The 17417-nt window shown below is 49.4% G+C and overlaps 1 protein-coding gene across 2 annotated transcripts in view; it reads left to right on the forward strand.

Moving 5' to 3' along the window:
• RABGAP1L (RAB GTPase activating protein 1 like) overlaps window positions 1–17417 on the forward strand; it is a 542116-nt gene that overhangs the window by 360721 nt on the left and 163978 nt on the right. For both annotated transcript variants that reach the window (XM_039484970.1, XM_039484969.1), the window contains exons 16-17: window positions 8770–8895; window positions 10410–10553. In XM_039484970.1, the coding sequence (XP_039340904.1) occupies window positions 8770–8895; window positions 10410–10553 (270 nt within the window). The remainder of the gene's footprint in view (window positions 1–8769; window positions 8896–10409; window positions 10554–17417) is intronic.

Consider the following 17417-nt stretch of genomic DNA (forward strand, 5'->3'; position numbering starts at 1 on the left):
CCATGACGAGGCCTCCTTCCCCTGACAGACGGGATAGAAGGCGATCCAGGTCCCGCTCCCGATCCCGATCCCGGAGACGGTCACCTGCACGCCGATCCAGGTCCCGGCACCGGTCACCATCCCGGTACCGCTCTCCTTCTCAGCACCGGTTGCAGTCCCGGTACCGCTCCTCATCGCGGTACCGGTCGCACTCCCGGAGACGATCCCGGTCCCGGTCTCCGGACCGTCGGCACCGAAGAAGGTCCGGATCCCGACACCGCTCCCGTCACCGTTCACGGAGCCGCTCCCGTCGACGACGGTTGAGATCGCGGTCGACCTCCCGATACTCATGCGGTCGATGGTCCCGCTCTTGCTCCCGGCACCGCGTTGACCGGCACCGGTCCCCGGCACCGTCCACGGGCAGACTAGCGGCATCGATGGCGCAGTCCCTGAGCGCCTCTGCCCCCCCGTGGCCTTCCCGCCAACCGTCGGTCGCCTCGCACGAGGGCAGCGGTGGAGAGCACCGGGCAGGACCACGGTCCACAGCAATGGGGCTTCTGGACCCCCTGGGCCTATCACGAGGCTCAAGGCGTCCCCTCCCTGCAGCGACCCAGCGCCTCCGACCACAGGGTGCCGGACGCCACTGTCAGCAGGCCTCCTCCATCACCTCCGGCTGAGGCTCCACCACCGCCTGTACCGGCGGAGCATCCCGTAGAGGCGGAGGCTTCGTACCCCATGGACGAGCCTCAGCTTCAAGCCATGGGCCAGGGCCTGTCCTCGTCTTCCTCGCCGGATGAGGCGGTGGCGGGGTCTTCATCATCGGATCCCCCTCCGATTGACTTGCATGCCCACCAGGACCTCCTTCGTCGGGTGGCACAAGCCATTGACCTCCCGGTCGCAGAGGTCACTGAAGACGAGGATCCGGTTACTAGGGTGCTTGGAGCTGAGGCCCCGATGCGAGTGGCCCTGCCCTTCATTCGCACCATCCAGAAGAATGCCACTACAATCTGGCAGTCGCCTGCAGCCATCCCTCCCACTGCTCGGGGCGTGGAGCGAAAGTACTCCGTTCCCCCGACCGGGTACGAGTACCTGTATACGCACCCGACCCCAGACTCCCTTGTCGTGCAGTCTGTGAATGACCGGGAGAGAAATGGGCAACACGCGCCGGCGCCAAAGTCCAAGGACGCGTGGCGGATGGACCTGTTGGGCCGGAAGGTCTATTCGGCGGGCGGCCTTCAGCTACGGATAGCCAACCAGCTGGCTCTCCTTGGCCGCTACACATACGACAACTTCGTGGCCCTCTCTAAGTTTACGGAGTTGATTCCATCATCCTCCAGGCAAGAATTCTCAGCCCTGCTTGAGGAGGGCAAGAAAGCCTCCAGGTCCTCCCTCCAGGCCTCGCTGGACTCAGCAGATTCCGGAGCAGAACTTTGGCATCAGGAGTGACCGTGAGGAGGATCTCCTGGCTGCAGTTTTCCACCTTGCTGCCAGAAGTCCAGTACACCTTACAGGACCTGCCCTTCAATACCAAGGGCCTATTCTCGGAGAAAACAGACTCCAGAATCTAGACCCTGAAAGATGGCCGTATCACCATCCGCACCCTGGGCATGCACACGCCAGCTACCCAGCGGAGGTCCTTCAGGCAGCAGCCGTATCGGCCATTCAATCAGGCCAGGCCATGGCCTGATAATGGGCGTAGAGGCAGGCTGAACCGGCGTAGGCCATCCGGCAACCGCTGCACCCAGTCCCAGGCACCCCCCAAGGCCCCTCAAGGGCTGAAGCAGGGATTTTGATGGGACGCCCGAGGACGGCCCATCAGTCTCGTTACTGGATCCTTCCCCGTTATTTTTCAACCGGCTTTCTCATTTCCTCCCGGCGTGGGCCCAGATTACAGCGGACAACTGCGTGGTACGCACGGTAGAGTCCGGTTACCGTCTTCAGTTTGTTTCGCCCCCTCCCTCCTACCCACCCACCCCGTCCCTCTTCAGGGACCCCTCTCATGAGCAAGTCCTCTCCCAAGAGGTCGAGACTCTGCTGAGTTTGGGTGCCATAGAGGAGGTGCCGAGCGAAATGCGAGGCAGGGGATTTTATTCCCGATATTTCCTGATCCCCAAAGCGAAAGGAGGTCTAAGACCTATACTAGATCTCCGGGAGCTCAACAGATACCTGCTCAAGCTCAAGTTTCGCATGGTAACCCTGGGGACTATCATTCCCTCCCTGGATCCGGGAGACTGGTTTGCCGCCCTCGACATGAAGGATGCGTATTTCCATGTTGCGATTTACCCTCCTCATCGACACTACCTGCGTTTTGTCGTCAACAGCACGCACTACCAGTTTACGGTGCTTCCCTTCGGCCTCTCCACCGCGCCGAGGGTCTTCACCAAGTGCATGGCAGTGGTTGCCGCAGCCCTCTGCCGTCGTCGTATTCACGTATACCCGTATCTCGACGATTGGCTGATCCGCGGACCATCCCGCCAACTGGTAGCAAGTCACATGACCACGACCCTGGCCCTGTTTCAGTGCCTAGGACTTATGATAAATGCCAAGAAGTCCATGTTGATTCCATCGCAGAGGGTGGAGTTCATCGGAGCAGTCCTGGATTCCAATTTGGCCAGGGCCCGCCTCCCTCAACTTCGGCATCAGTCTCTGGTCTCCTTAGTTCGGGACCTGCAATCCTTTCCCACAACAACGGTGCGATCCTGCCTCCGCCTCCTCGGCCACATGGCATCGTGCACGTTCGTCACTTCATACGCGAGGTTGCGCCTTCGCCCGTTTCAAACTTGGCTTGCGTCGGTGTACCGGCCACACCGCGACTCCATAGATATGGTGGTCACGCCCATGAAGCCGACCCTTGCTTCACTCAGCTGGACCCGGAAGTCATGTGTGCCGGAGTCCCATTCCGCCCTCCTCACCCATCCGTCACCCTGACCACGGATGCTTCGGAGCTGGGGTGGGGGGCGCACCTGGCCGACCTGCACACCCAAGGTCTCTGGTCACCCCGAGAGCTCTCCCTACATTTCAATGTCAGGGAATTCACCTTGCGTGTCAAGCCTTCCGCTCCCATCTCCAAGGGCGCTGTGTGGCGGTGTGTACGGACAACACGACGGCGATGTTTTATGTCAACAAGCAGGGCGGGGCCTGATCCTCCCTGCTTTGCACGGAAGCGATGCTCCTGTGGGACTTCTGCATAACCCACTCGATTCACCTGGTAGCGTCCTATCTTCCGGGGGTGCAGAACACGCTGGCCGACCGTCTCAGCAGGTCGTTCCTTTCTCACGAGTGGTCCCTGCGTCCATATGTGGCACACACAATTTTCCGAATGTGGGGGTTTCCCCAAATAGACCTGTTTGCCTCCAGAGAGAACAGGAAATGCCACCAGTTCTGTTCTTACCAGGGTCGCTCCCAAGGCTCCCTGTTGGACGCATTCCTCTGCTCCTGGATGGATCACCTCCTCTACGCCTTCCCTCCGTTCCCACTCGTACATCGAGTGCTGCTCAAATTTCGGAGGGACAGGGCCCGCCTCATACTCGTCGCTCCTGCCTGGCCGAGACAGCACTGGTACACTCTACTGCTCGAGCTCTCAGTACGGGATCCCATTCCACTCCCGTTGTGGCCGGATCTGATAACGCAGGACTTCGGCAGGCTCCGCCACCCGGACCTGCAGTCCCTCCATCTTACAGCCGGAGCGTGACTGTTCGGCAGCGGTCCAGCGAGTCCTGCTAGAGAGCAGGAAGCCTTCCACTCGCTCGACTTACCTCGCGAAATGGAAGCGTTTCGCACTCTGGTGCGATCAGAGAGACCTTAGTCCGTTCGTCGTCCCTATTCCAACGATCCAGGACTACCTCTGGTCGCTTAAGGAGCAGGGTCTTGTGGTCTCATCGTTGAAAGTACACCTAACGGCCATATCCACCTTTCGACCGCCGGTCGGTCACCGGTCTATCTTCTCCGATCCGACGGTTTCCCGCTTCCTAAAAAGCCTAGATCGCTTGTTCCCGCCAGTACGACGTCCTACCCCATCCTGGGATCTGAAGCTAGTTTTGGCCAGGCTCATGGGAGCCCCTTTCGAGCCCTTGGCCACATGTTCCCTACTCCACCTGTCGTGGAAAACGGCTTTCCTAGTTGCCATAACCTCAGCGAGGCGAGTTTCCGAGCTTCATGCACTGACGGCTGGTCCACCGTATACCATCTTTCATGCAGACAAAGTTCAGCTTCGGCCACACCCGGCCTTCCTCCCTAAGGTGGTGTCGGCCTTCCATTTGAACCAGGACATTTTTCTTCCGGTTTTTTTCCCAAAGCCTCACGCCTCGAGTCGGGAACAACAGCTTCACACCCTGGACGTCCACAGGGCCCTCGCTTTCTACACAGAGCGAACGAAATCCTTCCGGCGTTCGCCCCAACTATTCGTAGCGGTTGCGGAGCGTATGAAAGGCAAGCCGGTCTCCTCTCAGAGGATTTCCTCCTGGGTAACGTCTTGTATCCGGACATGTTACGAGCTTGCTCGAGTGCCAGCTAGCCGCCTCACCGCTCACTCTACAAGAGCGCAAGCCTCGTCTGCCGCCTTCCTGGCCCATGTCCCCATCCAGGACATCTGTAGAGCGGCCACCTGGTCTTCTGTCCACACCTTCGCTTCCCACTACGCGTTGGTGCAACAGTCCAGAGACGGTGCAGCCTTCGGCTCAGCAGTCTTACACTCTGCCACGTCTCACTCCGACTCCACCGCCTAGGTAAGGCTTGGGAATCACCTAACTGGAATGCATAGGAGCAATCACTCGAAGAAGAAAAGACGGTTACTCACCGTTGTAACTGTTGTTCTTCGAGATGTGTTGCTCCTATCCATTCCAGACCCGCCCTCCTTCCCCACTGTCGGAGTAGCCGACAAGAAGGAACTGAGGAGCGGACGGGCCGGCCGGGGTATATATCTAGCGCTATAGCGGCGCCAGTCCAGGGGGCGCCCAGCCGGCCCGCCGGTGTTGCTAGGGTAAAAATCTTCTGAAGAGCCGTGCACGTGCGGCGCGCACACCTAACTGGAATGGATAGGAGCAACACATCTCGAAGAACAAGTTACAACGGTGAGTAACCGTCTTTTCTTGAATGCCAGCAATCACCGGGACCATACGCAGCTATGCTTTGCCATGCAATGATACCCGATTACTTGCTACATGCATGGCGTGGTAAAGTGTCCTACCATGGTGGATGGAACAAGGCTGCCTTGCCCAGAAACTTTCTGCAAAGGCTTTTGGAGTACCTCCAGGAGCGCTTCATGGAGATGTCCCTGGAGGATTTCCGCTCAATCCCCAGACATGTTAACAAACTTTTCTAAGTAACTTTACTGGCTGCGAATGCATCCCAAGTCCTCAGGGCAAATCAATCATTAAAAAACGCTTGCTTAAAAAACAATGTTTGATATTTACAAAGGTACACTCACCAGAGGTCACTTCCATGGCTTCATTGTCTGGGATAGTTGCTTGGGAGGGCTGGGAGGGTAATTCCGTCTGGGTCAGAAAAAGCTCCTGGCTGTTGGGGCTAACGGAGTGCTGTGTGCTCTCTGCAAGGTCGTCCTCGTCACCTTCCTCATCGTAATCTTCCCCGTCCGCATAATCCTCAGCCATGGCTGAGATTACAACCCCCACCTCGGAATCCACGGACAGGGGTGGGGTAGTTGTGGCGCAGCCCCCTAAAATTGCATGCAGCTCAGCGTAGAAGCGGCATGTTTTTGGCCCTGCACCGGACCTTCCGTTTGCTTCTTTTGTTTTCTGATAGGCTTGTCTGAGCTCCTTAACTTTCACTCTGCACTGCACTGAGTCCCTGCTGTGGCCTTTTTCCATCATAGCCTTGGAAATTCTTTCAAATACTTTTTCATTTCGTCTTTTGGAACGCAGTTCTGTTAGCACTGAATCCTCTCCCCATATAGCGATCAGATCCAGTACCTCCCGTGTAGTCCACGCTGGAGCTCTTTTTCGATTCTCAGGAGACTGCATTGTTACCTGTGCAGATGAGCTGTGCGTGGTCACCTGTGCTGATGAGCTCTCCACGCTGGGCAAGCAGGAAATGAATTTCAAAAGTTCGCGGGGCTTTTCCTGTGTACCTGGGCAGTGCATCCGAGTTCAGAATGCTGTCCAGAGCGGTCACAGTGGTGCACTGTGGGATACCGCCCGGAGGCCAATACCGTCGATTTGCGGCCACACTAACCCTAATCCGATATGGTAATACCGATATTAGTGCTACTCCTCTCGTCGGGGAGGAGTACAGAAACCGGTTTAAAGAGCCCTTTATATTGATATAAAGGGCCTCGTGGTGTGAACGGGTGCGGCATTAAATCAGTTTAATGCTGCTAAAATCGGTTTAAAAGCCTAGTGTAGACCAGGCCTAAGCCTTGTTAATCTCTACATGGTCCCATGGTCCCCAGGCCTTTTGTATTCTTCTGGGATAGGGGGTGCTTTTTCCTTCCCCTGAGTTGTCTTCTAGGGGTGGCTGGGTAGCCTGAACCTCCATCTTGAGTCTTCATAGTTCTTCTGGAGAAATCCCCACCAAAATATGAGCAGAGATTTCCCAGTCACAGGGAACCATTTGTCTCCAGCTGTTGTGATTTTACCACAGATCTTGCAATATTTTGTGTGCTTCTTGAAGCCCAGCTCTTGCATTCATGTGACTATGTGAGAATCTTAGTTCTCATTATTAACAAATTGGTAAGTTTTTAGCAATCATGGTTGGAAAAGGGGCTCAAAAACCAAAGCAAATTAAAAGAAACCAAAATTTATTTTTTTAAATTTCATTGGCTTAATAACAACATAAATTTTGGGGATTGATTCATGATTTTGGACTCTTGGGATTGGTAATACTGGGGAAATCCTTATCCCCCAAGAGTGAAGTCTCCATGGCCTCTCCCTGTAAAAGACTTGGCCTCACAATAAACTCTCAATCCCTCTCTACTCCTTGTAGGTATGTCTTCATTGCAAAAAAAGGTCTATTCTTAACTTGGGTTAAAATACCAGTGAATACACAGCAATTTGGCATTTAACCTGGGTTTGCAGCTTGAGTTCAACCCCAGGTTCCCTTAGAGGTTTAAACTTCACCTGCTAACCCAAGTTAAAACCTGAGTTACTATGTTTTCCCTGCTATTTTAACCTGAGTTAAGAACACACTTTTTTTTTTTTTGCAGTGCTGACACACCGTATGTGTTGGATGGGGATGAATGTGTGTGTGCATGCACATGTCTGGGTGAACATGCACATGTGTGTAAACATAATTTCCTTGTTAGTATATGAGCAAGTAAAATAAGTTTACATTTATGTTTTAGAAAGAACAGACCCAAGTCCCCAAGCTCTTCATGCAGGAGAAAGCTATTAATTTCTCTTCTTAACCCATAGGGGTTCATCTTTTCAGATAAAATTGTGGCAAGAGATGTGAGATCTCTTAACAGCTTATTATGTCTGATCTTAGTCTGCACAGACACCTGGCAGCTGGGCTGGCAGTTCTTGAGGTTCAACAGCTACTTTCATGTAAACTGGCTAAAGAGAAAGGACTCAGCACCAGTTTTGGCCTAGAGGCAAGGCGTGATCTTAGTCTGGGCACTAAAAAGTGAAACCTTAGAAGTCAATAAAAAGGGACTGAAATTCTCTTTGAAGAAAACTATTTAACTTTTATCCACTGCTGACATTTGTCTAGAGAGAGATTCTGCGTGCAAGCGGAAATAGTAAAAGGTCAAGAGTTGTCACTCAGATATTCAGAAGTAGTTTCTGCTCATTGGCACTTATGTGGTATTTGCAGAAGTAAGACATTCTTGTGATTAAAGTCCTGATTTGTGTCTGCAATAGCTTCCGCTCACACATACCCTGTTATGGTATCCCCTGAAGTCAGGGATACTATCAAGGGAAGTTATGATGACACAAGACTTCTCACAACCTCCCCTCCCATTAGGGCATGCAGCCAGCCAGCACAACTCCAAAAGTGAGGTTGGCTGATTTAGTGAAGCCCCTAAGTGGGTCTTGAGTAGAGCCCCAGCAGGGATTAAAGCGTTCAGTATCATTTGGAGGAGGAGGTATGGACATGGTGTAGCAGGGCTTCTGAGGGAGTCATGCTGCTTGGAGAGGTCTCAGAATGGTCACATGTTTGGAGGGCCAAGCTCATTGTTGCGTCCTCAGTCATGGAAAACCTGACCCGGGACTGCTTAATGCACCTGAAAGTTGGCTGTAATTTTCCCTTTCTGCATTTTTTCCCATGAGGGCCTGATATAGCCTAGAATTTTTTAGAAATGTTTTTCTAATGTCCAGTTGACAAAGACTGTTTTGATGACAATTTGTTTTTTACTGTGGTTTTCTAGATGAGAATTATGTACCAGCTTAGCTAAATATTCTCATTTACCTTTGTAGTGGGAATGCTAATGGCAGTTGTGCATTTACAGCCCCAAGCATTGAATTGAGACTAGAATACTGTTTACACTGTGTTTGAATAAGGTTCTGAAGAAAGATCCTAACACTGTTTCAAATCAGTATAGACAAGGCCTAACTAATGTTTTCCTCAAGGAGAATAAATTATTCCCCCAAGATTTTTTGGTACCTAATAGAACTGAATAAACAAAAACATTTCAAGCTTTCTAATGTTTTAAATAATAAAATTTCAGAAAATTTCAAAATTAAAAGTAATTTTGAATTTTAAAAAATTGAAACATTTAGATTTTTTTCAGAATCTCTTACCATCCCTTGGGCAAAGGGAATTTTGAAATGTTACAGCTATGATATTTCAAATCTCTGCATTGTCATTCAAAGACTCTTTGTGTATTTCTCCTTGCAGATGCCAGAGGAGCAAGCCTTTTGTGTGCTGGTGAAGATCATGTATGACTACGGCTTGCGAGACCTCTACAAAAATAACTTTGAAGATCTTCACTGCAAATTTTACCAACTAGAGAAACTAATGCAGGTAGGACCAGGATCAAGAACTCTTGTCCTTTAATACGTGGTAATGTTGAGTGGGGAAGAGGTAAACTATTCTCTTACAGCTTTAGAAAAATACAACTTTCTCCTTTCAGGAGTGTATTGGACCAAATTCTTGAATCCTAAGAGCCCCAAATTGAAGGACATTTAAGATCTGAAGCCAAACATTGTGGTTGGGTCTGTGTCTGTTTTCTTTTGGCTTCCATATACTTACTCTTGCAAACTTTTTTGATTCAAAGAGAGGATATTTATGGTTTTCTCTCCCCTTCTCTTTTTATTTGTTAAATTGATGTGACTACAGTAGAACTTCTGAGTTCTAACAGAATATGAGAATATTTTGGTATAGGATTGTCTTAGTTTATATGACTTGCATTATGAGTTAAGATATTATACAAGCTGGGACGATTCTATGAATATGAAAAATAAGGCCACCACAGATCATTTTGCAGGCCATGGGTCATCTTATTGTGACTCAATATGCGTCTAGTTTTTCCTCACATTTTAATTTTTCATATTAAAAGCAGTTTAACTCTGACTAAACCATTACAAGTTTTATACGCTGGTGTCCTGACTAATAAGCCATTATTAACAGTCCATTAAGATTTGACCTCTGGTGCAGTTACAATAATGGAAGCTTGCTGTTGGATTCAGTTAACCAGAGTAAAAATACAACTGTTCTGCAAAATTTCCTTTTTGAGATTTAAAAACTAAAATACAATCTTGGGCACACAACCCCTTTGAACTCGCTTTCCAGGATGACAATTTGTGTATGTTTACAATTTACTGATACTTTTCAATAAAGTGTTATGTGGTGCTACATTAAAAAAAATACATTAATTTGTCCTCAGTATGTTTTTTTCAATATTTGTACCAAACAGCTACAATGAACTTTATCAAGTAAATGTATTTTTAATGACCAATTTATATAATCTACAATTGAAGTTACTACATACCTCGTAGTTGGTGTATACTGCATTCCTGGCCTGTGGAACTTGCCTCGTTGTCTGATTGTTAATGTTTTTTAGTTTTCTGCTGATCTTTCATGATCCCTGAGGCTGATTTAAACTCCCTGCTCCAATGTCCATAATTTCATTGTTTTCCCAGAATAAACCATTTAGAACAAAAGCATTAACGATTTTTTAAAATAGATAGTTACACACCTTATACATGGCACAACTACTCTACCTTTCCATATTTAATGTCCTGTAATTTCTCTCTCTAATCCCACAGTATAGTATTGATTTGATTTTGTTTTTAATAACTAGCATGATAGAATCTGTGGCGGGTAACACAGAGAAGCCGCCAAAAATTGAAGGTGAAATCCTGTCCCCACTGAAGTCTGTGGCAAAACGCCCATTGGCTTTAATGGAGCCAGGATTTCACTTTCCTCTTTTCTCAAACCTCCAATAACCTTGCTGGCAGTGTGTTTCTGAAGCTGGAGGATCCTTGGGTGACATTTAAGCATTTCTCCCCTCCCCCTTTTTTTTTTCCTTACTCTAGGAGCAGCTACCTGATTTATATAGCCATTTCGCAGACTTGAACCTGGAAGCTCATATGTATGCATCCCAGTGGTTTCTCACCCTCTTTACTGCCAAGTTCCCACTCTGCATGGTCTTCCACATCATTGATTTACTACTCTGTGAGGTAAAATGACACCGTCCTTGAATAAGAAAAAATGCTTTTTGTCCAAAAAATGTTGTTAATTTTCCTTTTTTACCTCATTTTGTTGGAAGATTTAGTCATTTTTTGCTCAGTTTCTATCAGATTAATTTCTAAATGAATGCTGAATGTGTTAAACTGAAGATGCTAGCAAGGCACCTTGCTCTTTATAAATGTAGTTTTGCACTAGCTGCAAGTGATTAATTTTTTCAGGATGGACTTTTAAATAAGTGTAAGTTCAGTTAGTTAGCCATTTAATTTTTTTAATGGATAGTTCATCCAAGTTTAATAAATCTGGCTTCTGGCAACCAACCAATTGCTCAGATAAGACTGCTGTGGTAGAACTTTACTTTGTTTCCCCAGATCAGAGCATCCAAAGACAGGGTGAATATTACTTGTTGTTTCTGATAGCCTGGTATTTCACAGATAGTGGAGAATTACCAGACAGTTCTGGTACATTAAACTCTTAGGTCTGACGGTTAGAAAATAATCAAGCACTGCCTTTCTCCAGAGAACAGAGTTGCAGTTTCTTGGGGCATGTCTACACTATAAACTTGAGTCGACCTATGTTAGATCAGCTTACAGCCACTGCAGTAATTACTGTGGTAGTTCATGTCCACACGGTTCTTCTTCTGTTGATGGTACGCATCCTCACCAGGTGCACTTCCACCGACTTAAGAAGGGGGGTGGGGGGGGCTGACAGCAAGGGCGCTCAGCACCGCATGCATCTCCCCACTGGTAGTCCACTACTCGCCAGGAGCTTGGCAGCCCCTCCCTACTGGGAACAAGGCAGACATACCCAGCTTCTCAGCTCCCCGCTGGGAATGGGGAGGTTGCACCAGGCTTCTCAGCTCCCTTCCAGGAGCCTGACTGCCCCACCAGGCTCCTATGTATCAGAGGGGTAGCCATGTTAGTCTGGATCTGTAAAGGCAGCAGAGAGTCCTGTGGCACCTTATAGACTAACGGACGTATTGGAGCATGAGCTTTCGTGGGTGAATACCCACTTCGTCGGATGCTCTTGGTTTACTGCTGGGAGCACGGCAGCAAACCAGACTCCAGGTGCTGAGCTCCCAGCCGGGTGCCGCTGGTGCAGCTGAGCTCCCAGTGGGGAGCGGGGAGCTGAGTGTCCGGGGGTCAGGGTCAGGGACAGCTGAGCTCCCAGTGGGGTGCGGGGAGCTGAGAGTCCAGGGGTCAGGGTCTGGTGCAGCTGAGCTTCCAGTGGGGAGCGGGGAGCTGAGAGTCCGGGGGTCAGGGTCGGGGACAGCTGAGCTCCCAGTGGGGAGGTCTATGCCTGGTGTCCGGTCAGTGGGAGTGTGGAGCAGAGACCAGGCAGCAGGCTGGCTGGGGAGCCGGCTTTTTTGTCAATTTCACAGCTTCAGCAGACATGGGGTAAAGATCATTTTATTTACTTTTCATGATCACAGTGTGTTCCAGTGTGGGCTCAAACCATTTAGTCTTCTTTCTCTAACAATTTCTAGTTGTGTTAGTAAAACAAACAGAGGAGAAGAGAACATCAGTGCCACCCATTTCACTTGCATGCATCCTATTCCTTACAGAGTAAATCATACACTGAGTTCAGCATTTTGATCTCTTTGGAATTAAGTTAGCAAGTTTATTTTCAAAACAGAATTGTGTCTGCTAGTGCGATCAGTCTCTGTCAATCTAATGTATCCCTACGCTCTGTTTCTTGAAGAGAAAGTCATGTCTGTTCACTCCAGTCTCTTTCAGGCCTGGTCTACACTAGGACTTTAATTCAAATTTAGCAGCGTTAATTCAAATTAACCGTGCACCCGTCCACACCAGGAAGCCATTTAATTCAACATAGAGGGCTCTTTAGTTCGAATTCTGTACTCCTCCCCGACGAGGGGAGTAGCGCTAAATTCGACATGGCTATGTCGAATTAGGCTAGGTGTGGATGCAAATCAAACTTAGTAGCTCCGGGAGCTATCCCACAGTGCACCACTCTGTTGACGCGCTGGACAGCAGTCCGAGCTTGGATGTTCTGACCAGCCACACAGGACCGCAGCCAGGAGGACAGAGCCCCCCCGCAGTGTATCTGCAACTGCCCTCCCCCGCAACAAAGTCCCATACCTCCCGTCACCCAAAGTAACCAGAAGGAGTGGCGCCAGGGGCCGTGAAAACTGTCACTGCACCCCAGCAGAGTGCTCAAGTACCCAAAAGCTCTCATACCCTAATTTTTGAGAATTCCTTCCCTTCCTGACTCACCCAAGCCCCAATCCCAGTTTCATCCCCTGACTGTCTGGTTAATTATTAAAAATACTTTGCTGTTAATTACTGTTTCCGTCATGCATTTTTACACAACGCTGTGTTTGAAGGGGTGGGTGGGTGGGTAAGGGGGTAGGGTTTTGCATAGGACAGTCACCTTTAGCAGGGTGCAGAGACGGGGGCAGGATCAGCAGCAGGTCACACACACAGTGCAGTCAGTAGGCACCCTGTTCGGTATGGGAGGTGGTTTGCAGGTTCTGTGTGGGTGGGGGGGTACATGACTTTGTAGCGGGGGAGGGGGGTTACAGATCTCATGCAACGGTCCCTGTCCTGGACCACAGAGCCACGCAGCAGAGGAATCTGTATCCGTCCTCCCCCGCCACAAGGCCCATAGCCCCCGCACACAGAGTCCCAAAAAGGAGGGATGGCAGGCTCCATTGAAACAACCAGTCCGGCACTGCAGACCGCTCTGGGAGCAGGAGCCTGTCATTCCTCGTGTTTAGAGGTGGTCTTTACATCACCGCACACCCTACCCAGCACAGTCTGCGTCCCAATTTCAACCCTTTAACGCAAAGTCATCAATAAAGAAACCTTTGTAAAGTTACAGTGGAACATGTATTTTATTTTTAAACGTGTGTTGGAAGTGGGGGAAGCGGGGTGGACGGGGTATGTAACTGCAGATGCTAGTCAACAGTAACTTGGTAAAGAAACAGAGGCAGGTTCAGCTTCTCTGTAAAGAAACTGAACAGTCACAGGTCACGCTGCTCGCTGGTACTTGAAGAGTTCCTTGTCGCTGTGCAAGGCGCCTGCATAGGGCTTCACGAGCCAGGGCATTAGTGGGTAGGCTGGGTACCCGAGGATCACTATAGGCATCTGCACATCCCCAAGAGTTATTTTGTGGTCCAGGAAGAAACTACCTTCCTGCAGGCGTCTAAACAGACCAGAGTTCCTGAAAACACGCATGTCATGAACTTTGCCTGGCCACCCGACGTTGATGTTGGTAAAACGTCCCCCATGGTCCACCAGTGCTCGCAGCACCATTGAAAAGTAGCCCTATTTCTCAGCAGCTGGCTGTGGAAGAGGTGGACGATAAGGTGCGAGGAGTTGACAACGGCCATAACTGCAGCGGGCTCCATGCTCGCAGTGCTGCGGCGCCCGCGCTGTCACTGAGCAGAAAAGTGCACTAACAGATTGCCCGCAGGCGCTTTCAGGGAGGGAGGGAGGGCGTGATTGACGGTTCAATGATGACAGTTACCCAAAACCACCCTCAACACATTTTTCCCCCAGCAGGCATTGGGGGCTCTACCCAGCATTCCAATGGGCAGCGGGGACTGCGGGAACTGTGGGATTGCTTCCCACAGTGCACCGCTTCCAAAGTTGACGCTGGCCCCATTACTGTGGACTCACACAGTCGAATTAGTGTATTTAGTGTGGATGTACAAATTCGACTTCATAAGGTCGATTCCACAAATTCGACTTAAGTTGATTCGAAATAGTCTTGTAGTGTAGACATACCCTCAGACACCGTTATTGTAAGAAACAGTGCAGACAAGAATCCACAGCTTATCAGAGCAGTGATTGCCCATCTGACAGTAGAACCACACTTCACCCTTTATTGTATTAACCCCAATAAGAAAGTATAAATGCTGAAGAAAATGTAGATTTTTTTTTAAAAACTCAGCTCTAGAAACATTGAAATACAGATGTCATATCTGGTAGCCTCTGTCTCACCTTGTTTGGTGAAAACACACATTAAAAAAGATGAAAACCTTTTTTTCCTTTTGGGAGTATAAGTAAAGCGGTGTAAGAGGAAAAATTGGAATCTGCTAGAAAAAGTAAACCTAGCATTTGAGGGAGGAAAACCCTTTAACATGAAAGGGGCCTAATTTATGATGGCTAAACAATAATCAGAAATATTAAAGAAATGAAGGGCTAGTAGGAAGTCGTGTAGAAATCTCAATCCCCGACAGGAAAATGTCTCAGGGTATGTCTACACTACAAAATTAGATTGATTTTATAGAAGTCAATTTTTAGAAATCGATTTTATACGGTTGATTGTGTATGTCCCCACTAAGTGCATTAAGTTGGCGGAGTGCGTCCTCACTACCATGGCTAGCATCAATTCACGGAGCGGTGCACTGGGAGAAGCTATCCCACAGTTTCCACAGTCTCCGCTGCCCATTGGAATTCTGGGTTAAGCTCCCAATGCCTGATGGGGCAAAACCATTGTCACAGGTGGTTTTGGGTACATGTCGTCAGTCTCCCCTCCTTTCCTCACTCTGTGAAACCAACTGCAAACAATCATTTTGCGCCTTTTTTCCTGGGTTACCCGTGCAGACGCCATAGCACGGCAAGCATGGAGCCCACTCAGCTCACTGCTGCTGTTGCAAGCATTGTAAACACCTCGCACATTATACTGCAGTATGTGCAGAGCCTGGCTAAGAGACAGCAGCATGAGGACGATTGTGAGGAGGACATGGGCACAGACATTCCTGAAAGCATGGGATGTGGCAATTGGGACAGCATGGCAGCAGTGAGGTTGGTTTATACGGTGGAATGCCAATTCTGGGCCCGGCAAACAACCACAGACTGGTGGGACCGCATAGTGTTGCAGGTATGGGATGATTCCCAGGGGCTGCGAAACTTCCGCATGCATAAGGCCACTTTCCTGGAACTCTGTGATTTGCTTTCCCCCACCCTGAAGCGCAGGAGTACCAAGATGAGAGCTGCCCTGAAAGTTGAGAAGTGAGTGGCGATAGGCCTGTGAAAGCTTGCAACGCCTGATGGCTACTGGTTTGTCGGGAATCAATTTGGAGTGGCCGAATCTAGTGTGAATCAAGTAGCCAATTCAATCACTGACGTTCTGCTACTAAGGGTAGTGACTCTGGGGAAATGTGCAGGTCATAGTGGATGGCTTTGCTACAATGGGTTTCCCTAACTGTGGTGGGGCCATAGATGGAATTCACATCCCTATCTTGGGACCAGACCACCTTGGCAACCAGTACATAAACCGCCAGTGGTACTTCTCAATGGTGCTGCAAGCGCTGGTGGATCACAAGGGATGTTTCACCGACATCAACGTGAGATGGCCAGGAAAGGTGCATGACGCTCGCATCTTTAGGAACTCCGGGCTGTTTGAGCAGCTGCAAGAAGGGACTTACTTTCCAGACCAGAAAATTACTGTTGGAGATGTTGACATGCCAATAGTTATCCTTGGAGACCCAGCCTACCCCTTGTTCCCATGGCTCATGAAGCCAGACACAGGCAGCCTGGACAGTAGTAAGGAGCAGTTCAACTGTAGGCTGAGCAAGTGCAGAATGGTGGTAGAATGTGCCTTTAGACATTTAAAAGCTCGCTGGTGCTGTTTGCTGACTAGGTTAGACCTCAGCACAACCAATATTCCCATTGTTATTACTGCTTGCTGTGTGCTCCATAATATCTGTGAGAGTAAGGGGGAGACGTTTATGGTGGGGTGGGAGGTTGAGGCAAATCGCCTGGCTGCCAATTTTGAACAGCCAGACACCAGGGCGATTAGAAGAGCACAGGTATGCGCACTGCGCATAGAGGCGCTTTGAAAACCAGTTTCATGACTGGCCAGCCTACGGTGTGACAGTTGTCTGTTTCTCTTTGATGCAAACCTGCCCCCTTTGTTGATTTTAATTCCCTGTAAGCCAACCACCCTCCCCCCTTTATCACAGCTGGCAAAGGAAATAAAGTCACTATTGTTTTGAAACCATGCATTCTTTCTTTATTAATTGAAAAAAAGGGAGATAATTGATAAGGTAGCCCGGGTGAGGAGGAGGGAAGGACAAGGCCACATTGCTTATTGTAGCCACACTACAAATCAAAACTGTTTGAATGACAGCCTTCTGTTGCTTGGGCCATCCTCTAGAGTGGAGTGGCTGGGTGCCCGGAGCCTCCCCCACGTTCTTGGGCATCTGGGTGAGGAGGATATGGAACTTGGGGAGGAGGGCAGTCGGTTGTACAGTGGATGCAGCAGCGGTCTGTGCTCTTGTTGGCTTTCCTGCAGCTCCATCAGACACTTGAGCTTGTCTGTTTGCTCCCCCATTAGCCTCAGCATTGCATCCTGCCTCTTCTCATTATGCTCACTTAATGCTTTCCTGGACTCTGCCACTGCATTCAGCTGTGCCTGATCAGTGTGGGAGGACTGCATGAGCTCGGAAAACATGTAATTGCGAGTGCGTTTTTTTTCACCTTCTAATCTACGATAACCTCAGGGATGGAGATTGTAGGGGGAGCATAGAAACATTTGCACCTGCGGGGAATAAAAAGGGAGAGTAAAATTTAAGATGATACATTTCTGAGAACAAAAAGGAGACTCTTTCACAGTGAATCAAGCAATTCGCAGCAGACAGCGCATGTGCTTTAGGTACAAGGTCACATTTTGCCTTTTATATTGAGTGCCTTCCAGTATGGTGACACATCACACACGGCTGAGGAACAGAATTCAGTTTCTTGGCAGCCATGGTAAGCCAAAGGGTATGCGGGTTTGGCTTCTAACGCCTTCATAACATCTGGGAATGTTTTCAAACTGCAGCACCCTCCTTTCCCATAGCAAGCATTGCTGGTTGGTTTGCCATTAAAAAGGAGGCGCTGTGGTTT

The sequence above is a fragment of the Mauremys reevesii genome, linkage group 8 (assembly GCF_016161935.1).
Source record: "Mauremys reevesii isolate NIE-2019 linkage group 8, ASM1616193v1, whole genome shotgun sequence".
Lineage (NCBI taxonomy): Eukaryota > Metazoa > Chordata > Testudines > Geoemydidae > Mauremys > Mauremys reevesii.